Source organism: Pithys albifrons, chromosome 13, assembly GCF_047495875.1.
Source record: "Pithys albifrons albifrons isolate INPA30051 chromosome 13, PitAlb_v1, whole genome shotgun sequence".
NCBI classification, from domain to species: domain Eukaryota; kingdom Metazoa; phylum Chordata; class Aves; order Passeriformes; family Thamnophilidae; genus Pithys; species Pithys albifrons.
The window spans coordinates 4,816,519-4,840,900 of NC_092470.1; the positions used below are offsets into that span (position 1 = coordinate 4,816,519).

The 24,382-nt window shown below is 48.0% G+C and overlaps 1 protein-coding gene across 4 annotated transcripts in view; it reads right to left on the reverse strand.

Annotated features, from left to right (window-relative positions):
* Window positions 1-565: 565 nt before the first annotated feature.
* The window catches only part of ARID3B (AT-rich interaction domain 3B), a 33,721-nt gene continuing 9,904 nt past the window's right edge, over window positions 566-24,382 (reverse strand). Inside the window, exons 3-9 of one of the 4 annotated variants that reach the window (XM_071568706.1) lie at window positions 21,733-21,804; window positions 20,077-20,149; window positions 8,811-8,994; window positions 7,234-7,493; window positions 6,769-7,026; window positions 4,505-4,597; window positions 566-3,872 (exon numbers count right to left, since the gene is read on the reverse strand). In XM_071568706.1, coding sequence (XP_071424807.1) covers window positions 3,718-3,872; window positions 4,505-4,597; window positions 6,769-7,026; window positions 7,234-7,493; window positions 8,811-8,994; window positions 20,077-20,149; window positions 21,733-21,804 — 1,095 coding nt within the window. In that variant the 3' untranslated portion in view covers window positions 566-3,717. Of the gene's footprint in view, window positions 3,873-4,504; window positions 4,601-6,768; window positions 7,027-7,206; window positions 7,494-8,810; window positions 8,995-20,076; window positions 20,150-21,732; window positions 21,805-24,382 lie in introns of all 4 variants that reach the window. The other 3 variants (XM_071568705.1, XM_071568704.1, XM_071568703.1) reach the window with 3 other exon arrangements.

The window sequence follows — 24,382 nt, forward strand, 5'->3', positions numbered from 1 at the left end:
TTGTGGGCTCTCTCCCCTTCCCAGGACCCAGCTGACAGAAATGGGCCCCCAGCCAAAACAAATGCAGATATGGAGTATCGGAAAGGCTGGTACAAAAGGGACTGGAAATAGTTCCTCTCCCACTGCCAAACTGGTTCAATGACTGGAAAAACAGCGTCAGGTGCCATGCAAACAGCAAAACTGACAGGAAGCATTAAATGTCCTTTGTGTGGGGAGGAGGCGATGACAGGGGAGGGATTCGGGAGACAGGCTCCTGCCCCAGCCTGGGTAAGGGACATGGGGCAGGTACAGCAGCTTCAGCAACTCCTGGAAAGGGAGATCCCATGTGGTTTCTGTCAGTATCCAACCTGGAAGCTCCATCATTCCAGCCCAGAGATCCAGTTCATTCCTAGCCTCCATCCCTGAAAACATCCCACCAGCCCAGCTCAAACTGGGAGCCCAAAGCCCCACAAGGATCCAGACCTCAGCTAGGCTGACCCAGCCTCTGGGAATACTTTCCTGGGGTGAAGAAAGGGAAATCTTCAAAATGAAGGAGACAGCCAGAGGCACAAAACAAGCTTGGGGGTCACAGTGTGAAGAGGTAGAAGTTTATTGGAATATAAACATTCAGATAACCTGTAAGATAGAAAAAACCCAACAACAACATATACAGACACTTGTTGGAAGGAGACGTTGAGGTATTTATCCACCGCCTAGGCTATCACATTTGTTTTTATTTACTTATTTTATTATTTTTTTAAATAGGTAAGAAAACTAGTAGCAAGGCTGCTGCAGCTGTTTGGAGAGAACATCTGATCCCAATCCCTTTGGAGCACACACACGTGCAGTGGCCAAAAGGACTTGGTGTGACACGTTCACATTCACTTTGGGAGCCGAGCAGGCACACACAGCCTCCCCCCTCCTCATCCCAGTTTTTGTGCCTTCCCAGCATCAACTGGGAGCTGCCTGAAGCAGGTTTGGTTTCGTTTTCCCAGTTGGCAAATCTCCCCCTGGAAACAGGAGCATGGAGGCTGCACTGGAGCAAACTGGGGGCTGGTTTTTTTCGCTGCTTGTTGCAAAACCTTGGCTGGTGTGGAGTTGGGAGAGGATGGAGCAACACTGCAAAGCAGAGCACTTCACACAGGAACAGTCCTACTTGCAGTATCAAACCCTGAGTACTACACAATCGATGAAATGGAGCAGAGGGAGGGACTCACCACCCTCGCTCAGCCTTCCCCGGCTCTGCTGCTGGTTTCCATAACCCTGTCCCCAAAGCCTGGCAGCTCAGTAGGAGATCTGGAGCTCAGACTGCCAAGATCAAAGCCAGGCTTAAGGGAAAGGGTTAACTCTTCACAGTCTGAATGGTCCTTGTCACACTGGACTGAGAAAGGACCAGTTTATTGTTGCAGCTTATTTAACTGAGGTATCTGTTACGCATCCCAACCTGATTCTTTCCCTGAATTGGATACAAAACAATCTGTTAGTCCTGGCTAGTTCCAGTCTAGGTTGAGTAAAGCTTATAAACATTAATACTCTAGTAGTGTCAAAGCAGTTCAGTGATTCGAGTGCCTTTCTGTGCAAGAAAACACAACGTTAGCATGTGAGACAGAACCCACCCCAGAACAACCTCTGCTCCCCAGGGCCAGAGAGCAAAGCACAAGGAAAAGCAAAAAGTGCCCCAGTCCCACTCAGAGGAAACAGCCCCAACCCCGCCCCCTAATATAATAAAAAACCAAAAACCAACCAAAAGAAAACAAAAAAAGGAAAAAAGTAATCTGATTGAGCCTCAGAGTCTGGAAAAAAATCTCTGGGAGTCTGCAAGGATGAAATGCCATGGAGAACTGTGGGACTAGCCCAGCTTCCCCAGCCAGAGGGTGGGTACTACTCCGACTAAAAGCAGCTGGATGGGACATCTCGGAGCAGCATCCCTCTGAGGACATGTGCAGTCCCAGCCTCTGGCTCCCAAACAGTCCTCAGGATGTCTGGTAGCAGGATAACCAACATAGGCACAGATCCTGGAGCTTGGAAAAATCAGAGGGACTTTGGAGACACACTCGTGTCCAAGATAAAGGACAAATCTAAGGGAGCATCACTCCTGCCCTCTTTTCCTGCCTCTACCTGTCCTCCTGTTGTGCACATGTCCTGGGATGATGCTGGAGCTTGGCTCCTGCTGGCCTAAAGGATGGGGAAACCACTGCTGCTTTTCTCAGCCTTGTTTTAACTTTCTGTCTTTGGTGATACATTTAAAAATTAAAAAAAAAAAACAACCCAAACAAACAAACACAATGTCAGCAAACCCACATATTAAAAAACCAAGCGATAAGATATGCCAATACTTCCTGAAGAGGTTAAAAAAACCAACCCAAAACAAACAAAACCAACCCAACAACAAGTACATATCTGAGGTATTTCATCTGCTCAAAAAAACCTGACTTGGGCTTGAAGCATGAGAAGGACGTCACCAGGGCAGGATGTATGGGAAAGATGTCACCAGGGCAGGAGGGATGAAGCTTGGATCAGCTCTCTGGGCTGGGGAAAGGGGGATAGCACGAGGTCACCTGAGCAAGAGCTGATTCATGGAGTCAGGGCCAGCTTTGCTTCCAACTGGAGGTCTGAGGGGAAGGGACAAGGAAAGGCTTGATTTCCCATTCTCTGCTTTCCCCTGGAGAGCAAAAGGTCTTCACCACTCAGGTACAGTTTGGAGGGGCTTGTTACACACCCCACGTGTGTAACATTAACCACAACATCTATGCACATGCTGTGGCCCTGCCAAGCAGGATTTCAGAGATCACCTCCTATTTCTTCAGCACACAAACCTGGGGAGCTTCCAGGGGCTACTGAAAGCCACCTCAGCAGACAGAAGTCACTCCAGGAAAACCCAGATCAACCTAAGTGACAGTGTCATGGGGCAGAGGATCAGAGGAGCCACAACAAGCTCAGGCTGTCAGGGTAAAGGTCAGTGGGATGAATTCCTCATGGGAGACAGGCAAGGTCAAGGGCTTTTAAAACTTGGCTGAAAGCCTGAAGGCAACAGGAGGGATCAGGCAGCCCTGGCCAGAACCAAGCAGCTGATGGAGAGGGTTTTATGGTGGCAGGGAGGAAGGAAATCCTTCCCCTCATGCCAAAACCGTGGAGAGGGGGAAGGAGGCTCACCAGCCTCCTGTGAGGACATACAGACCCAGAGGGAAGGAAACAAGCAGTTTGCCTGTTCTGCAGCACAAGCCACAGGAGGACAGGGCAAGGCACCCTGTCAGCTCTAAGGATTGTCAAAACACGGAGTTGGTTGGTGGGAAGAGTTCTTGTGGGTCCTGGTTCGAGGAGAATCAAGGTTCCCTGCCCCAACTCCAGCTCTTTCCACCTGCCTTGGTGACGTCTCAGCCATGTCTCAACCCGCAGTTCCTATCCATCCCTGATTGAAAAACGCCAGGCGTGCCCCCCTTCATGTCTCACCCCTGACAGGAACACAGCAAACCCTGGGAGGAGGAGGGAGAAAACAAAGAGCAAAAAGGGAGGAAGAAAGGGGAAGGACAAAGAAAAAAGGCCGGACAAAGAGATGACGAAGAAAAACTTGCTGGCATGGAAAGGTTTCATCATCATCATCATCATCATCGTCAACATCATCATCTTGCCGCTGGCCAACCACAAAAGCAGGTTCCTTGAGATGAGGTATCTGTGCGACTCCCTCCTGGCTCGCTCCAGGAGCCAGAGGCCAGTGTGAGACAGGGAATGGGCCGCCCGTCAGAGGGACCAGCTGGTGGAGGGCTCCGCGCTGGGCGTTCCCCGGGATGAGGTAGGGCTGGGGGAGCAGTGGGAGCTGCTGCTGCTGCTGCAGGAGCTGTGGGTGCTGGAGCCGGCAAGGAGGTGGACAACGGGTTTCTGGGCAAAGAGAACCCCTGGGAGGCAGAGAAGAGGGTGATGGAGTGGGAAGGGCAGGACACAGAGCAAAGGGAAAGCTATCCAGCCCCAGAGACCCCATCCCAAAAGAGAGAGGCTCAGGGCATGACAAGCAGGCTCAGAGCCAGACCAGAGGTCAGTGCTAACTAGGGAAAGGATCCCTTGGTCTGGCAGCTTGTCACAGGGATGTTGTCCTTACAGGAAACAGATCCCAAATGGCTTCTACACCTTTGTAGGAGAGAAGCAACTTCCACTGCATGGCAGAGCCAGGCCTCGCACTTGGGACTTGCCCAAGGATGTACAGGTGTGACCTGCAGAAGCAAAACTGCTTGAGCCTGGTACAGGGGACAATTCCTGCTTGCCAGAAACATATGGGGAATTGCTGAGTAAAGCCCCTCCTCAGGAGAGGAGGGATAATATTCTTTCCTACTAACATCTTCACAGAAGACCCTTCCCTTAGATTTTAAAAAGACCAGGCCCAAAAGAGAGAACAGAAATCACCCCCTCCTGTGCTTTCTGATCCAGACAGCTCCCAGTTTGGCAAAGTCCAGCCCCTGGGAACACACCACCCTGTCCCTGTCCCACTCTGCTCCCCCAGTGGCCCTCCCCCTTCCCAGGAGGGGTTTCTCACCAGCGTAAGTGGTGCCGTTGATCTCCACAGACATGTTAATGCTCCCGATGCCGTTGGGGGACAAGTTCAGTGCTGCTGCTGAGTCAGGCTTGTCTTCTTCCAGAAAAAAAGAGATGCAGAGTTAGAGTGACTGTCTCATTCCCTGTGCTCCCTAAAGGTGAACACAGCCTTTTATCCCCTCTGTGGTGAGGAAGGCCCCACCCCACACAAAGTCCACATTCTATTATTTTTGATGCTCAGAGAAGCTGTGGCTGCCCCATCCCTGGAAGTGTCCAAGACCAGGCTGGACACAGGGCTTGGAGCAACCTGGGCTAGTAGAAGGTGTCCCTGCCATGGCAGGGGTGGAATGAGATGAGCTTTAATGTTCCTTCCAACCCAAACCAGCTGTGATTCTGTGATAAGGCTACAAAGGTGTGAAGTGCTTTGGTGTGAGCTGGGGGGAGGTTGGGAGCCCACTGGCATTTGGAAATCTTTCCTTGAAGGCCAAATTAACATTCTGGAAGCACATGAGACAAGACACCGTATTTAAACCAGCTGGATTGTGGCCGTTGATGGGAGCACAGGCCCAGTTCTCAACCACTCAGGGAGCTGCTGTGACTTGGTGTGCTCCGACTGCAGCAGCTCCGGTGGCCACTGGAGGGAGGGGAAAACCATGAACAGTCCACTCGGCATGAAACCTGGGAACCTTTTCCTATATCCTCAGACTGAGGAGCTCTGGAAGTATCAGTGCAGAGCAGGGGTTGAGTTTGCAGTGATGTTTAACGGGAGATGAATGTCAGATTCTTCCAGAAACTTCTGAACCTCCAACCAAAGCACCCCATAACGGTGAGCCTGGATTTTGGGATTGCTCCTCCACTGAGGACAGCAAGGCCACCACCCCTCTAAAAACTCCACATTGTTAAAGCTTAACATAAATGTTGTTACCAAGCCATGATAAGCTCAGGCTGTGCTTATCAAAAGCACCTCTCAAAGCACATTATGATTTTGATTGTGGGAAAATTAGGCACAGAAGACAGGACAGTCTTGCCCACAGTCAGCTCACAAAGGTGGGAATACTATCCTACTATTTGTAGGGCCTAAAATTGTTTCTCAGTGTTTTGGTTTAGGAAGTTCAGGGTGACAGTAAAGTGAGATGAGAGAGAAGGAACATTATTTGATAAAATTTGTATTCCCTTTTATTCACTGTTTTAGTTTTGATGTGAAATTTAGGTGGATGCACATCTGACAGGAACAGTAAAGTCCCAAATCCAGCTGCTGCTTCAGAGGAATCTACTTTGACCCTTTTCCATGTATATTTCTGGCAAAGCATCTCAAAAAAAGCACTGACCAGCATTGCCAGAACAAGAACACCTCTTCCCTTTCTTCTAAATCTTGCCAAACTTGCCTGGCCTTGTGCCTCCGTCCAGATATACAATTAGTAGGGAGCCAAGGCCTTTAATTTTAATGGATCAAAAGGCTTAGAGGAAGCAGCTGTTGGGATTGAGGCTTTACCTACCTGGTAGAGGTGCAGCCCCAGGACAGGTAAGGGAGCCAGGGCATTAATCAACTTTTGAAGCCACTCTATCACAGTATTGATTACAATGAGTGACCTTTCCAGGGTGAGTCCCCTTTTCCAAAGCATTTCAGGAGAGCATTTCACAGGCCATGAATGCTGCTTGGATGCGACCTCCTAACCCAGCCTTGCCAGCAATTCTTTGCCCTGAGGCTGTGCAGATGTGGGTGGGAATCATCTGCCTTGCTAAAAGCCCTGGGACACACAGGGCCCTGTGCAGACACACAGCTCTTTATGACCTCCTCAGTCCACCTGGAAAAGGATTCCTAAAAGCTGGGCATCTCTCTCCCAGTCTCCTGTACCAAGCTGTTACTTCCACGATCAATTAAGAAGACGCAAGTTCTGTGGAGGTAGAAGAGCTCAACCCTGCAGCAACCTCGCTGTGCTGGACATAGGAGGTCACCAGCTTGGAAAAAGGGTCTCCTTGGGTGGGTCAGGCAGGTTTGATCAGCTTGGATGCAGAGCTTTGTGAACAAGGCAAAGGCTCTCTGGATTCAGATGAGGCTGGGTAATAAAACCAGCAATAAAGCTCAACAAAACATTGCCAAAGTTCAGCTTTGCAGTTGTTGTCCTCCATTCTAACATCATCTTGAGGCAGCCTCTGCCTGGGACCCTGAGAGACCTGTGTGTTTGACATTCCAGACTGGGGGCATTTTGTTCCCTGCTGCAGTTTCCAAAGGTTTTTTGCCTGTGTTTTGTCTCTGCTGCTTACCCTTGCCGTTGATCTTGATCTTCATGGGGATCTGCCGTGCCATGCTGAACAGGTTGCGCTGCAGAGCCTGCTGCACGAGCCGCTGCTCCTCCTCAGTCATCCGACACACCTTCTTCTCCGGAGGCTCTCCCGACTCCAGCCTCTCCCTCAGCTGCTCCAGGGTGGCCGTTCTTGCTGCCACAGTTGCCTGCTGGCTACTCAAGGTCACTGGCACAGCAATACGATTTGGCATAGACACAGTCAAGGGCACTCCATCACCTGGAAAAGGAGGAGAGAGTCACTCAGTGCCTCACACAAGGGTTTGAACAACAGCCAGGCCATTAGTCCCTCACACCAGGGTTTCAACCACAGCCAGGCCATTTCGAGCCACCCAAATCCCACTAATCTCAAAGCCAAACCAGCTTGGGTGGATAAAATGGAAAATAACTGTTTCAGTACCTCTAAGTGTGAGTAAAAGTAGCTGACCTTTCCTGACCGCTGCTGCTGGAGACACTCGAGGGTTGCTGGTCCCACTGCTCGGTGCCACGCCGATGATGGGGAAGCGGATTTTGGGGGGAGACAAGAGGGAAGGAGGCCCTGTGGTGGTGGGTGAGTAGCTGAAGAGGGAGGAGCTGTAGCTGGGCCGCCGGCCCTCCCGTCGGTTCCCGTCGATGGCAGCCTGGAGCTCTGCTGGGGAGCTGAGTGATTTCTTCTCGCACTCGTAGGCATAGAGGTACTTCATGTACCTGGGGAGAGAGCAGCACAGGGAAACTCCAGCAGTTTCTCAGCAGGATATGGAATTACAGCCTACAGAAACAGGCACTGGGGGCAGGAAGACTCTCAGCCTGAGGTTCTCTGCAGACCTGAAGTCTTTGCATACCATGAGCACTGCTGTGAAAAGCATTGGGCAGTTTGTATGTGAAGTGAAGCTCAAACCCTGAATTCACTCAATGTTTGTTATGAAAACATATGAATATATATTACTACACCCCTGGGGCAGACCTGAAGGGAAGTTCTGGCCAGGTGGGGGTTGATCTCTTCTCCCAGGCACTCAGAAATAGGACAAGGGGGCACGATGGGCTCAAGCTCTGCCAGGGGAAATTGAAGTTGGAGATGAGAAGAAACTTCTTTCCAGAGAGAGTGTTCAGGCATTGGAATGGGCTGCCCAGAGAGGGGGTGGATTCACCATCCCTGGAGGTTTTTAAACTGAGATTGGTCGTGGCACTGAGTGCCATGATCTGGTAAAGGGACTGGAGTTGGACCAAGGGTTGGACTTGATGATCTCGGAGGTCTTTTCCAGCCCAATCCATTCTATGATTCTATGAATCATCCAGAATTTCTTCACAACTAAAATACCATCTAAGAATCATCCACAATTCCTTTACAACCAAGAATATAAAACTCTAAGAACAAAGATCTCAGACCACAACATGTAATTCAAGGTAGGAAGTTTGAGGAATTACCCACGTCCATGTCATTTGTACTGGGGAGCACCAAACCTTATCCCTTTAGCACACAGGTTTGCAGGAACTGCCTGTTGTACCAAAGGCTGGGGAAATGGCAAGAGCTTTTCTCTGTGGGACTCAGAGGTTTCTAATAACTCCCAAGAAAAGCGTAAGAGCTGGGAGCAGATTCCCAGAGCCCAGCCTTTCACAGCTAACATTCAGCTTCACACTGTTGCAAAATTTTACAGGCAATTTACTTTCACCATTCTTTTTCATCTGCTTATTCCACTTTTTCTTCCTTTCTCTCTTCCCTAATTGAGTACTGCAGGACAGAAAAGTAATCCTCACAGTGAGGAGCTGCCAAATTCCAAGCTTCCAGTGCTAATTAAATGATCAGGTTCATACTTGATGCCTAAAATCAGGAGGTCTGTCTCCCTCTCTCCTTCCTCCCTGTGCCAAGTGCTCTTCAGAGACAGACAAGACCCTCCATGCCCTGAGGAGCTTAATAAACTCTGAAGAAGCAAAAAGGAGGGCAGTGCAGGGGATGAGATGCACATCCAGGAGCCCAGCTCCTGGTCCTGCCCAGGCCACCCCTGCTGTCAGACCTTCCCAACTTACTGTGTCCGCAGGGTGAATGCAGCACTGGTGATGGAGGTGGGCAGGTTAAGGCCTTTGGTGATCTCCCGCCAGATCTTCTTGTTGATGATTTCCACCAGCCCTCCCTTCTCGGTCACCAGCTTGTAGAGCATGTAGAGATCCAGGATCTGCTTTGCCATGATGGGGATCCGGTTGATGGGAGTTCCTGCAGGGAAACAAGCACAGAGTCAGGGAGAGAAGGAGGCCAAGAAAATGGGCAGGTTGGGGCAATTGATCTTCCTTCTGAGAGGAAATTCAGGAGCTCTGTTTGTAGCCTGGCTGGAGGCCCCTGTATGGGCAAGTAAATGAGGCAGGGAAGTGCAGCTACATGGCACATCCTTTCCATGAAAAATCCTTTCCTGTGGGCAAAAGCAATTATCAGACCAATAAAACCCCACAGCTACAAGCAACTTCTAAAATAGAAAGAGGGGAAGTTGGGACTATTCAATCCTGGGGCTAAGGCACAGAGGAATCAGTTTTATGAGCTCAGGGCAATCTCAGATAAAAATCTGTATTGGTTGTGCTCAGGAAGGGGCTGAGCAGCCAGGCAACTCCAGCTACTCTACACTGGGGTTCAGCTCCCTGATTCCCCAGGATTTGCTCTCCTGTATTGCTTGGGAACAGTAAAATAAAGGGATAGATGATACTGGAGAGCATCTCTCCTCCTCAAGGATGTGTACAACCCTTTGCTACAACCTTGCCAGGTAAATAAAGGGCTGCTCTTCCCACTGCTCACACAGTGTTTTCATCTTCCCACTCCTTTTCCCTGAACATGCTCCCAAATAACTCCCTAAGGAGGCCACGCAGCAGCTGTGAGGAGCACCAAGCATCTGAACACCTTTAGGAGCCCAAACCAAGGTCTTGTTCTATCCTTCTGAGAACAGACAGGGAACCAGCTCTATCTTTCCTGCTCAGTTTTGTCATCTTTTGAGTTAAATAGAAAAGAAAATCTGATTTTTAACCTGTTAGTTCCCCTTTAGCAGCTCCTTGAAGTGCTAAAGGTCAAATTAATGAGATTTAGGCACGGAAAGGAAGAAGGGGCGGAAAAAAAGCTGATGTGGCAACCCTTTTATTTTGCCTAGGAAATACTGTCCTGGATCAAAGAGCCGTCCATCTGAGGTCAGTATCCTGCCTCCCACAATGGCCAGCACCAGCCTTTACAGGAAAGCCTGGGAAGGGCTGTAATGGACAATCATGGAATACCCCATCCACAGGGGAGGCCTGTGCCACTGCTCTCAGCCAGTGATTCGCTTAATGCCCCTGAGCAGAGCAGTTTATGGCCCTTATAAACGGGTTTTATTCTGTTCAGTGAAAAGGAGCTCAGCTCTGCAGATGTCCTCATTATACATCTAAGTGGAATTTTTTTCCCCCCCCTCTCTTTTCTTTTGGAAGCCTGTTAGGCATTAGCTCATGGTGCCAATTCCCACATGTTAATGAGATGGCAGATAAAATAGTAAGTTTTTTCAGCTTTAAAGGACTGAAAATCCCATGAAGTTATAACTATTAAAGTGTAAGAAAACATCAGAAGCACCTGATCAAGTTTATATGATATTATATCTATCACATCCTCTTCTTGCCTTGTCCAAACAAGCCCTTCCCTGCCCACAGCAGAAAGGCCACAAAGCAGTAACTCCATAAGCTGCACCAGATCCTCTTCCTGCATTTCAGAGGTGACAATTCCCTCAGGGAGTAGAGATGGAGACACTTCCAAATCCTCTGATCAATCCTGTGGCTCCATCCACCCCAACTGGCCACCCCAAGCTGGGTCCCTCCCAAAAAGCCTGAATTTGCTCCATTTTTTGCCCGAACCTCCATTTTGTGTCAGTGTTTTTGCAGATTAAGATCACAGGAACAGCCCCGCAGGACCCGCAGAGCGCTGGGAACGATCATGTTACCAGCCTTAAGTTATCATTCATCAGCTGAGCCACAGCAACCCAAGTCACACCCAAAGGGAAAACAGGAAAACACTTCTCTCCCAGGTCTCTAGGAAGAGCCAGGGCTGGGTTTTACACTCCACAATGCCCCTTCATTAATTAATTAATTAAAGCTGCAAAGCCTTTGTTCTGCTGGAGCAGCATCAAGCCCCTCTCCCCTCAGTCCACCAGCAACTTGGTGCCCCTCAAAGCCACCCATTTTTCCCCAATCTAATTTAGGGAATAGCATTAACTTGTCCAGAAGGGACTTTCCTGCAGCTCTCCTTGGACACTGACCAGATGGAGAGTGAGAGGGAAGGTCATAAAGCTCCTCAGGCGAACAAGCTGCTAATACAGAAGTATTAAGAAATATCTACTTTTTCATATACTGCATTTATCCCAGACACACCTTTACTCTTCTCTAGATTCCCCCAGTTCAGCAGCTGGAAAAACACAGAAAATATATTTATCCAAATGCTCCTGTGAAAGGCGCAAACATCACCTACATCAGTGGGAAACAAAGGCTTAAACAATTCCAGGGAATCTGCTCCAGATTGAGCAGGAACAGCATCGAGACTTGACCTCCCCACCCCTTGGACACCTTCCCTTCCTCACCTTTGCTTGTAAACAACACCAAAGCGTTCTGAAATTTCATTTGTAAACTATATATAAACTCCCCTAACAGATATTTATATAGAAATACACCTTTATAAACAAAACTAAATATGTTTATACATAGAATATAAATTTACCAACTAAGAGAAAACTTCGAATTTGTTTTCCCCCCATAAAATTTCTTTATATGGAAGACCAACTACAGCAGGGACAAAACTACTTTCATCCTTCTTTCACTTGAACATGGAGATTTTCTTGCCATACTTCCCTGTAGCACCACCCCAAGTAACATCCCCCAGCTCTGGCCGAGAATGGTTTGGGGTTTGGAACCTGCGAATTCTCTGTATTTTCCAGAGCAAGATGCAGCTCTGAGTGTTTCCTCGGATCTGCCTGCACTCTCCTCCCCCAGCCCTCTCCGAGGAAAGCAGAGGCGATAAAGTCTTCATTGGAAACCCCCACAGCTCCAAACAGGAAAGGCTGAAAAACGAGTATCATGGGAGGAGTGGATGCTGAAGCCGAGCGGATCCTTTCACAGGCGGCTGCGAGGCTTGTCAGGGGCCATGATGGATTACTGTCATCTGGCAGCATCAGGATTAATGATTCGGAGGTCAGAGGGGAGAATTCCAGAGGGAAAGGTCAGCAGCCGGGGGCATAGCATAAGACTTGTTGCCTTTTGATGGCAAACTCATTTTACTGTACTTCCAAGCCTCTCTCTCCTGGCAGCAACCAGAAACCCTCTGTGCCCGAAGCCTTGCCCGACTTCAGCAGGGAGAGGAAGATGACCAGTTCCTCTCCTAGTTTTCTCAGAAAACAACTTTTCTTCCTTTTAATACAACCCAACTATGTAACTTGGCTCATTCCTGTGAAGAATCAAACAGGGGGCACAAGGAGCCTTTTTCCACTGGAAAAGGGAAGGTGCAGACTTGATGGGAGACCTCAGGAAGACAAACTCTAGGGCAGGCAGACTTTGGGAGGGGAGCCATCCCAACTGCCCACAGGCTCCTGGTTTTATGAGGAGAAAGACAGCTGTAGCTACAATTCAGATTTCTGGAATAAAGGATTTCCTTGGAGGAAGGCTGACTGTAGCTATAAACATCTCTGTCCTTCAAGGGAATTTCACCCCTTCAAAAGCCTCTTCTGTTCCAGGCAGATGGAAGAGAAGCCTCGAGGGCTTATCCGTAGAGGCCTCAATGTCCCCTCTATGTCCCCTGATCTGGAGAGGCACCAACTGTTTGATTTTCACTCTTCAAAAGTTATTTAAGCAGCTGAGGAAGCTGCAAACCCTAGAAAACCTTGGAATGGCTGGTTTTACACCTATGAACCAGCTGCTGGGGAAGGGGGTTTGGCCAAGCCATCGCCATACACAGGCTCTGCTCCCTCACTCAGCTACCCGTTGCTGAGGGACTAAACTTTGGACCATCATCTTCTCACCCATGCTGCTCAAGGGGCTTTGTTTTCCTGTTCTTCATCCTCTCTTAGCCAGACCTCAGAGTGAGATCTCAGCCTGAAGATGCAGACTGGTGAAAACAGAGTCTGCTTTTAACCAAATTAAAGGAAATCAGTCCTCTCTCACTTTTCAGGGGTTTGCTTGGCTTTCCAAGTCCTCCATGATGGAGATTCCCTGCCAAGGGCCGCTCTACCCCCACTGCAGGGATTTCCCCAAGATCAAACAGCCTAAGCCATAACTTGTCCTGCATGCAGGAGACAAAGAACACTTCATGACATCCATTCTGCAGCACCACTTTTCCAATCACCTCCCACTTTCCCCCTCCAAATTTACCTCCAGAAGTGTCCATTTTATGGTAAGGAAGAAAGGGGGTGAGAATCCCAAATACTGACACTACAGAGCAACATTTAAATTGCAATGAAGCATGTTCTGGAGTAAAAAATGGGCATAGGAAGGACATTTTAAAACTACAGCTTCTAACAGGTAAAGAAAAAGTTGGGTCTTTCCACTCTAAATATGTCCAAAAGAGAAACAATATCAGATAACCAAAAGGAACAGGTTTTCCCCATGAAAGTGGAAAACTTCACAATGATTTAAAATAAAATTGAACCAAATCTTGATGAGAACTTCACGTTTCTTTGAAGGGAGGCAGAGTAATTACTTAGTGTCATGATCTCCCAGGTTAGACAGAGGGAGAATTCACTACTACAGCACTGAACATGAGCAAATCAACTTGAACCCTGCACTGGCTCAGCTCCTGGTTTGCCTGGATATCTCTCCAAGGACAAATCCTGGCTGGTTTCAGGCAAAGCTGGGGGTTCAGCCACCCCAGCAGCCCGAGTTTTATTTGTTGGTTTGGCTCCCTCAGTGTTCAAATTAAAAGCAAAGGGATCCAGAAGGGAATGGACCTCTCTCCTCCTTGCTGTGCCACAGCTGATCTGCCTCTCCAGGTGTGGCATTTTCACCTCCCAACAGGAATTAAAAGTTGGTTGTAATAATGCCAAGGCCATGGGTTCAATCCCCTGTGTGGGCCACTGACTTAAGAGTTGGACTCGATGATCCTTGTGGGTCCCTTCCAACTCAGAACAGTCTGTGATTCTGTGAATGCCACTACCTGATCCAGGAGCCTGCAGCCCATTAGACACTGCTACCCAAGCAGGAGCCAGGATAGAGGGTAATCAATCATGCTCTATTTGACAGGAGGCCACTTCTTATCTGCACCCCTTCAAAGCCATCAGTGCCTCCCTCCTCCCCGAGTGGGGCTGACAGCAGCCCCTTATCGGATTTCGGCAGCCCCTTATCAGATTTCGGCTCTCTAACTGGCATCCAGTGCCCTGCTCACATTAGCCAAGGCTCCAGCCACATTAACCTTCCCCTCGAGGAGAGATCCCATGGAGATTTGCTCTCCTGTACCCAGCTGGGTCCAATATATTCCACAGTACCAATTCCTTCAGCAGATGTTCAACCCCTGTGCAACCAGTGGTGGGTTTCCATCCATACAACCTCGGAAACACAGGGAAAAAACTCTTCTTCTCCAGGCAAGTAAGGGTAGAAATACACCTGGATATCTGCAGGGTCATCTCCTGACTGCTGAGTCACCTCTGCAGGAGTCCACTAATCCTTTGAAAAACATGATGTTAAATTTTAGGAGGGAAGAGAAAGTATCAATATAAGAAAGGACTTGAGAAGAGCAGGATCTGAGACATCAACATCCAAGAAGGCCAATGGGATCTTGGCCTGGATCCAAACTAGCGTGGCCAGCAGGGCCAGGGCAGTGACCCTTCCCCTGGACTCTGCCTTGGGGAGGCCACACCTTGAGTGTTGTGTTCAGTTCTGGGCCCCTCAGTTGAGGCAAGAGATTGAGGGGCTGGAGCGGGGCCAGAGAAGAGCAACGAGGCTGGAGAAGGGACTGGAGCACAAGTGCTGTGGGGAGAGGCTGAGGGAGCTGGGGGTGTTCAGCCTGGAGAAGAGGAGGCTCAGAGGTGACCTCAGCATTGTCTGGAACTCCCTGAAGGCTGAAGGGAAGTTCTGGCCAGGTGGGGGTTGGTCTCTTCTCCCAGGCACTCGGCAATAGGACAAGGGGGCACGATGGGCTCAAGCTCTGCCAGGGGAAATTGAAGTTGGAGATGAGGAAAAACTTCTTTGCAGAGAGAGTGCTCAGGCATTGGAATGGGCTGCCCAGAGAGGGGGTGGATTCCCCGTCCCTGGAGGTTTCTCAACTGAGCTTGGCCGTGGCACTGAGTGCCATGATCTGGTAAAGGGACTGGAGTTGGCCCAAGGGTTGGACTTGATGATCTTGGAGGTCACTGATTCTATGATTCTATCCAGTGCTAGAGAAATATGTGACAAAATTCAACGCCTCAGTCTTCAGGTGAAGTGACAAAAAATGCCTCTGACTCCATCACTCAGTTCTGTACACCCAGACAGGAGCACCTGAGACTCAGATCCTCAGGTACAGGAGGTGGAATCACCTGAGTAAGCTACAGAAAGGTGGATGTGAGGCAACAACTCTCAGTAACTTCAAATTAATTTCCTCTGCACCCTGCCCATTGCCAACCCAGTTCACAGGCAAACATTTAAGCTGCTCTAACATTCCTTACCCTGACTGAATTTAAAACAAATCTCCTGTAAGCCACAACCAAGCAAACTTACATTATTTTCCCACTAATTACAGCTGCAGCTCCCAGTATGACTTTTCTTTGGAGCTAAAGCAATATTCACTCTAAAGCCCCATTTTCATCAGCTTAAAACCAGGGAATAATTAATTATTTGAACTGCAATGTTTATTTTCCCAGAAAAGATTTCTTTTTTAGATTTTTCCAAAGGGAAGTTTCCAGGCTTTTTCCAATTTAGAGAAAAAAAACTCATAAAGTCTGCCTGCAATTATGTTTTGGTTTTATAAAAAAACAGGGAGTAATTTGGGTTTTATGGACAGACCTGCTGATAACTGCTCCTAAATTATAGGAATTTGCAGGTAAACTCCACAAAATACCAGTTTCTGGTGGAGGCTCAGTGACTTGGCACTTAAGGTTGATCAGCAAGACATTTCCTGCAAGTTTTTGGGATGCTACAGGGAACCCTCCTTCAGGGATGAGACTCCTTCCCAGAGGAGCTGGATCCATGTGCTTTGGAGATCCCAAGCACTTGGCTTTGCACCTGTTTTAATCCCACCATCACTTCCAGGTGTGTAAGTACATGGAGTGGTGGGTTCTGTTCCCAGCCATTGGGCTCTAGCCATGGAAAGAATAGAGGAATGTAACCAGAATGACAGGAAAATTAAGGAAAAATCATCCTTTCACAGAACTAAAAGCAAGAACTTGAAATATTTCATGGATCACCACTGTGTTCCACTTGCACAAGACTGGTCACCATTTTTCTCATTCTCTGCCAGAACAGGTGACCCAAGAGGCTCTTTAGGGAAGTACAGGAAGAAGGGATGTAGCTGTGCACAGATCCAAGGGTTTGACAGGGAAAAACACTTTTCCAGGTTCATTGGGACCATTCAGAAGAAACCTCTGCAGTGCTTCAGGTGGGGATTTTCCACTGCAGAGCATCACCTGCTATTTAGGGAGGCATTTGCTGCAGCACTGAGCAGGCAGCACAGGCAAAGGATGCTGAGAATTTATGTCTATTGATGTCTCGTTTAGAGAACTACATTGCTTAATTCAGAGACAAAAATATCTCCAGAGGATCAAAAGAATAAACCTGGATAATTGAATCAGTGCAAGAATGAAGCATATTCCCTAAACAAACACTGCATAAACACCACTTAGCCTGGAGATAAAAGAATCCATCAGTAAATGCTGCTGTCAATTCCCTGGATTTGTTGTATTTCCACATCCAAAATGCTCAGCTGGAGGATACAACAGCAGGAAAACATTAAAATCACACGGTCAGGCTTACAAAGCCCCTTCTATGTATGTACCAGAATGGTCAAACCATCTGGGAAAACCAAGACCACGCAGAAACCTCCAACAGAATTAGTAGAGCTGTACAATCTGAGACATTTTATGAGGGTTTCACAAAGGCAGGATGTCAAATGAATCAAGAAGCTTCCCTGGAAAGGAGCCTTCCCTAATACACCACAGCATCACCCTGAGCCCTTCCCCAGCAAAGCTTTTCTCCAGAGGAATGTCTTGCATGAACACTGATCCTTCCAGGGATGTAACAATCCCACTGCTTCACAGGAGAGGATGTTGAGTCTGAGCTGAGTAAATGAACTTGCCCACCTGGCTATAGACCCTTCTGTAATAAAATTATTTTAGTTGATATGAAAGATGTGGGAACACAAGATACCCTGAGTTATTGCAATGGATGCACTTAGGGCACTTACTAAACTGCTCCTGCCTGCAGCATCTTCAGAGGCAGGAAGACCAAATCCAGCTTCCATGCCTGTAATGCAACTCACTCCATGGTGCACTAACAGGGAATCCTCAGTCTGTGCCCTCAGGAATGCTCTGAACCCAAAACATGCCTATAGAGCAGCTCTTCATTCAGCAGGACGTTAAAAATATTCCCTGGATTGATTTGGGTTGGAAGGACCTTAAAGCTCACCCAGTCCCACCCCCCTGCCATGGGCAGGGACACATTCCACTATCCCAGGTTGCTCCAAGCCCTGGCCAGCCTGGCCTTGGACACTTCCAGGGATGGGGCAACCACAGCTTCTCTGGGAACCTGTGCCAGGGCCTCAGCACCAAATACAGCTCTGAAAACCAAACCTCAAGACTCAGCATGTCACAAGGCAGCAGATAAGCAATGGAAATGGAGGAAAGCACTGCTGAAAGCTCTTTATCCCTTCTCAGTGCCAGAAGGGAAAACCTTCACTGGGAGACAGTGGGATTAAAAGGAAAGGGAAGGTGGCAGTGGGGATACATGTCCTGGCACAGGGTGCTCACCAATCAGCCACATTCCTTCCTCTCCCCATCTGCCCCTTCAATCACAGCCATAGTGGGACCCATTCCCCTAAACACATCCAAGGAATAAAACACCCAACAAAGGAACAGTTACAGCCTCCCTCTCATCTCCCTCTTCCATCATTATTGCTGCTGAAGGGCCATTTTATCACTTGCAGCTGCAGTCATTCCAGGACAACCTGCTGTGCTCAGAGGCAGAGGAGACCTGCACATTTGATCTACATTAAGGCTGTTTCATGGCTTCCCATTTCGAGGTACATTCCTAAAGCAGCACCAACAACCAAACCTTTTCATCCCTCCAGTTCCTCGGTAGCTCCTGTGAAATCTCTCATTTATCTTTCACATCAGGCTCGGTTTGGTTCAGTGTCAGTTTGTGATCTGTGCCCCCAACCCATCAGCCCCAAACAAGGGCTGGCCCTTCTCTGGCTCCTCCTGGACAACAGCAAATCCCTGTTTTTACAGCAGCAATGTTTTTATTGGCAGAGCTGCTTTCCATCCCCTTCAGACATGAGGTGCAAATTAAGCAGCTCTTCACACGTACCAGTGAAGAAAGTCAGCACTTTGCTCTCAGGTGCAAGGAGCCCATGTTGGAGTCAAACCTGGGGGGGCTCTCTCAGAGCAAGGCAGCTGTTCAGCCTTGAGTTAGGATGTTTGTTGGCACATAAAGCAAGGGGAAGAGAAATGAAGCCTGAATTCTTATCATTATCCCATGATAACTTTGCTGAGAAGCCCCCAAAACAGGACACAGTGGGTATGTCCACCTGCTCCCTAGAAAAGAAGAGCAAGAATAGGAAGAGTGGACACACAGCTCCTAAAAAACCAAGTCAGGACGAAACATTTCCTCTGCAGGAAGACATAGCAGCTCAGATTAGGGACAGAGAAGCCACCTCCCATAGCTCAGCAGACACTGCCCAGTTCTCCCACCAACCTGAAGGAACTTGGCTCTCTGGAGTCCCTCTGCATATTTCTTTTGGGGGTGCCCCTGTATAAAGCAAGCCCACCACTGCCTCATGTACCCTGAGCTCAAGCCAGTCCCCCAGGGCAGGGCCAAACATTTCCAGCCCCTCTGGCACAGGGCTCTCAGCATCTTTTCCCCACGGGTGGAGAGCTCTTGTATTTCATTATCAGCCTACTACCATCACAGGAAAACAACAAAGTCCCCAGAAAACAAATACACTTGGAAATGCCCAGCTGATTAAAAGCTAAACTCCTCCAGCAACCAGCTGGTGACCAGCTCAGCCCTGGCTCTGGGAACGTGTCAATTATAAATAATTAAAAGGGAGGAAGGAGGAGACACTGAAGTATTAAGCAGATTTCTCTCCAGGCATCTGGAGGTTTCTGTTGCTGTCAATCACACCCTGCAGATTGTTGTCCTGTATGTCAGTCACCAGCCCTTACCTGAACAGATGAGCTCAGGTTAATGTCTGCAAGGAAATTAATTAATCTTGGTTGTGTCTCTGCACATGAAAGCCAAAAATATCAGCAAAACCCCAGGTATAATTTTTGAACAACCTAGAAGGATAACCTGAAACTGCTGGAGAGGGAAAATCCACATAGGTCAGTTATGTGGTAGGAAAAATGGACATAGGTATGAAGAGCTATATTGGGCAGCCTTTCCTTTGTGATCCAGTCTTTTGGAGAGATAGATCTGAAGATGCAGAGTCCAAAAGACAAATGGCACCCTTAGAGGGATAAGACAGCACCACCAATGTTCAGAGAGGAATATTTTACACCACACCACACATGAATGTATTTTAATTATGAATAGTTTGCAATGATAACTGAATGGGGACAGAAAGAGACTTGTGTGACATCCCAGTGACTTCACACAGCATTCCCAGCCCTGCAGCAGGGAGAGATGCCAGTGGCTGCCAGCACAGGGAGGACTGTGAGAAACTCTGCACTTCTGCACTCTGTTACACAGAATTCCTAACTGGGAAGCAAACACGTTGGGAATCCACAAGAAAAGGTGGCTTGGTGTTTATTTTCCCAGTCCCCAGCTTGCATGTCACTGTTCACACTGAAACCAAACATGAGACATGTCACCTGAAAGGGAGCCCAGGGAATTCCCAGTGCCACTCAGCCTCGCTTCAGAAGTCCTCAGGGATTCTGGGATCTTCAGTGCATGGACATCAGCAGCATCAGGAGGGTAAAGAAATAGTGCCTGTGGAATTGTTACAGGGCAGAAGTTCTTTCCTACTGCATTCCTCATCTACCTAGGGAAACATCTCAAGCCTCAGTTCTGTTCTTCCACCTGATCTGCAAGTTCAAGGCCTGGATTTGTTCTTTCAAACTCAGGAGGGAAGAATTCACTCCTCTGCCCTATTTTACTCACTGAGCTCAAACAAATGCTCACTCACCCCTCTTCTGCATGAAGATGAAGAGGTCATCCAGGAACTCTTTCCGCTCAGGATCACTATCCAGTTCATAGAGCTGGGGGGAAAACAAATAAAAATGAAGGTACAATCCACAGTGAGACAGAAAATAAAGTGGTATTGGCCACTTCCAGTTTGTGATCTGGTTGTTTGCACTGGAGGGGTGAGAGGAAAAAAAACACAGGCAAAGAGGGAAAACAAGGAAAGAGTCCTCAGCAACTTGGTGGCCAGGGCTGCAGTGACACTTTGAGGACCCTTGTCACACCCTGCCTTGCTCAGCCCCTCAGTAACTCATCCAGGCACAGAGATGGACATCCCAAAGGGAAGAGGATTTCCAGAATCATTAACGTTGGGAAAGACCTCCAAGATCATCAAGTCCAGCCCTTACTACAGTCAGCAGCACCTCTACAGAGCAGGGTTTGGAGCCACCTGGGAGAAAAGGGGACACAAACTGTACAGACAGGTTGGAAAGGAAGAGGAGACAACCAACAGGAAGGTGACAGAGGTTTGGGGCAGATCAGTGGTACCTTTGTGGCACCAAGTAGGGAAAACTTCTCTGCAGTGTCTCCTAAACTCACAATTCCCCCTTCACAGACTGTCACATAAGTGCTAAACTCCAAGTGCCTTGAAGGAGGAGATGAAAGGACAGAGCTTTCCTGTAACTCCCAGTGCCTGTCAGAGAAGGCTCCTCTAAATAAACCCAAAGCCTTCAAAAGTATCAGGAGCCAGCCTAGAATCAGGTTCCTGCAGAAAAAATATTTACCAAAAGGCTTAAAACCTCCAAGCAATTAAAATAAAGTTCCACAGAGACAGTATTGCAAAAGAGAGGAGTTATATAGGAGCAGTATCCCAATTTTTCAGCAGGGACAGGCACTTCTGGAATAGAAAAATCTCATTTTCACCTACCAAGAATCCTGTGGGGCCAAAAAGTGACTGGTTGGAAGGGCTGAAGTCAGGCTGAGAACCAGGGGCATATAGGACCAGATAGAAGACAATGTTGTACATGAAGAATTTAAATCCTTGTTTGCATCAAGACACTCCAGGGATTTTTTTTTGCTGGTTGTAGCTACACTTGTGAAGCTGCTCGACAGAAAAGCAAAGATTTCTTGGGAAATACATATTTCAGTCTCTCCACAGGTGCTGAAAATTACTTGGCATTCATCCAGCCCAAAGATGAGAGGCTTTTTGGGCTCATTTCCTGGGAAGCTCTGCCTTCTGAGCCAGCTCTGGGAAGGGAACACCCTGATGTGTTTGCAGAACAATGACCTGCCCTGGCAGAAAGGGCCAGCTCAGTTTAAAATGAATTCCTGTGGCTGATGTGACACACAGCTGCCACATTCAAACCCATGAGCACAGGTCTAAGCAGGTTCCAGAAACAAAATATTCTTCTTCCAGATGGAGAAAGTACGGACTAAGAATTTAAATGTCAAAAGTCTGGTCATTAATTCTTAGTTCAAATCATAACCCAGCGACCAAAGGCAACTAAATAGCAGGTTTGTAGGCAGAGCTGCAGGACAAAACATCTTTTTTACAAATTCACTGTAGAGCAATAGCAAGGGCCTTGTGGTCACCCTTAGTCATGGATCACAGAAGAATTCCCCAAAGTTACCCCTTCCCCCAAATCCTCATGATCAGACTGACCTTGGCAAAGTCTCGTGAGATTTCTCTTCCTCGGCATCCATCACCTTCATCGCTCCAGGTCACGCTGCCATTCTGGGGAGAGAGAAATGAAAGGATGAAAGGATTCCCAGGCAATTTGTGGACAATTCCAGAAAGCTGGCAATGTGTATTTTGGGGCACAAAAATGTGCAAAAGCAGCTGCTGGTTTAGACCAAGATGACAAGGAAGATGGGAGGAGGCATTTGTGTATTTGTCACAGCCTGTTTTTCTGGAATCTCTGACACTCACACAATGGAAGTGGCATTTTGCCTTCCAGACAGTTGGTGAAACTAAGGCAAGTTCTCCAGCTTTAAGGTTTGGGGTTTTTTTTCCCCCCATAGAAATTATCTCCAAAGTGTTGTCTTGATGCCAGGGAAAACCTTTCTAGAGGGAATTCCTCAATAATTGTAACTACCTGAAGGGAAGTTCTGGCCAGGTGGGGGTTGGTCTCTCCTCCCAGGCACTCAGCAATAGGACAAGGGGGCACGATGGGCTCAAGCTCTGCCAGGGGAAATTGAAGTTGGAGAGCAGAAAGAAATTCTTTGCAGAGAGAGTGCTCAGGCATTGGAATGGGCTGCCCAGAGAGGGGGTGGATTCCCCATCCCTGGAGGTTTTTCAGCTGAGCTTGGCCGTGGCACTGAGTGCCATGACCTGGTAAAGGGACTGGAGTTGGACCAAGGGTTGGACTTGATGATCTCAGAGGTCTTTTCCAACCCAATAGATTCTGTGAATACCTCCAACAGCCACATTCCTTCATCTCCTAAAGAGATTCCTTCATCTCCTAAAGAGAGGGATGTGAACTCCCCTCTAGCAGGTGCTCTGCTGTCATGAAGTCCAGCACCTACAGAGATGTTGCTTTTGCTCCCCATGGTCATCCTTTCTCCAAGGACACACCCCAGTATTCCCCTGGCACCCTTCCTTTCCATTCTCCATGTGATCACAGAATCATAGAATGGATTGGGTTGGAAAAGACCTCCCAGATCATCAAGTCCAACCGTTGGTCCAACTCCAGTCCCTTTACCAGATCATGGCACTCAGTGCCACGACCAATCTCAGTTGAAAAACCTCCAGGGATGGGGAATCCACCCCCTCTCTGGGCAGCCCATTCCAATGCCTGAGCACTCTCTCTGCAAAGAAGTTTTTCCTCATCTCCAACTTCAATTTCCCCTGGCAGAGCTTGAGCCCATCGTGCCCCCTTGTCCTATTGCTGAGTGCCTGGGAGAAGAGATACTCAACACACTCATAGAGCCCTGTCCTCCCCAGGCTCACCTACAAAACTAAGACCAGAAAGAGGGAAATAATCCCTTTGGAAAGCTGTTTGCCAACCCAGGACCTTCACTCCTGGAAGGATGTGGATTTCCCCCACAGAAATGGAAAGCTCAGCTTTGCTGGATTAAGGTTCATTCTTAGACATTAAAAGGATTAGTCTAGTTAGGCCTATTCCACTTGGTGAACCATCATCCTGGAATGACCACCAAGGGCTGGAAACCAGCAGCTCCAGCTGCATGGCAGGACCAGGATGACCATGGAATACAGTCAAGCATCTTTAAACCACCAACTCCACAAAGCTCCAGCCCAGCAGCTGCTGCAGAGTCACTTGAGGGAAGAGAAGAGCCAGATCCACCTGGCAAGGTAGGCCTGACTACCCTGTCCTGATAAACACACAGATGGAAAAGACAGCACCAGGTTTCCCCACCCCCAAAACTCACCCCACGGGGATTAGGGAGTCGCTCCAATATCTGAAATCTTGGAGTCATCTTGCTGTGACACACACACTGAATTACAAAGATGAATAGCTCTTGTCAAGGCCACGCAAAGCTCCGTTTCCCCCTTTCAACCACACTGCAGTGAGCTGCCCTAATGCCTGCTGATTTAGTTTGAGCCAGTAATTCCTGCTGGAAAGTCAATTATCCAGTGAGTCCCATCAACTGAAAGATATTTAATGGGGGGATTATTGCCACTTCTGTTATGTCAGCTGTTTATTACAGCAGATCAATTCCCAGCTCTCTCTCTGTAGGAAGAGATCTGAAGACTGGGTTTGTTCACAGGAGGATTCATCCATGTGTCCTTTCTCCTGGAGTCTCTCTCTCTCCAGCAGAGATTAAAACCACAGTTTTTTGGCTAATTATGGAAACATCCAGCTGCTCCTAAAACCCCACTGGCAGTTAACTTGGATCAAACCTAAGAGAACACTCAAAACAAGACACAGTGGAAGAGAAAGGAGGCAGCAAGTATTTTTCATCCTAAATTTTACACACTCCAAGGCAAAAGGATTTGTAAAGATTTTCCGTTTTCTATCCCTTTTCTTTGGCTGTTTCCTTCCCAAGTTTGGATTTGGATATAGATCCAGAGGGCAAAACTGTTCATGGTGTTAAAATAGGTGCTCCAAGAAGTAAATCACTTGTTTCCACAGGGAATTCTGGTAATGTTGACAACTTGTCCTGCTATAGTTGAGGACAGGGGCAAGAGAGAAGAGGGCTTAAAGCAGACAATTCTCTCCTGCCAGTGGGTTTGAACTTGGTATAATTTCCAGGAATAAAACTTTTAAAGGGCTTAAAGACTCTTTATAAGTTACAAAATTGAACAGAACAAGTTTTACTGGTTCTCTATGAAGAAAAAGGGTAATTAGAAG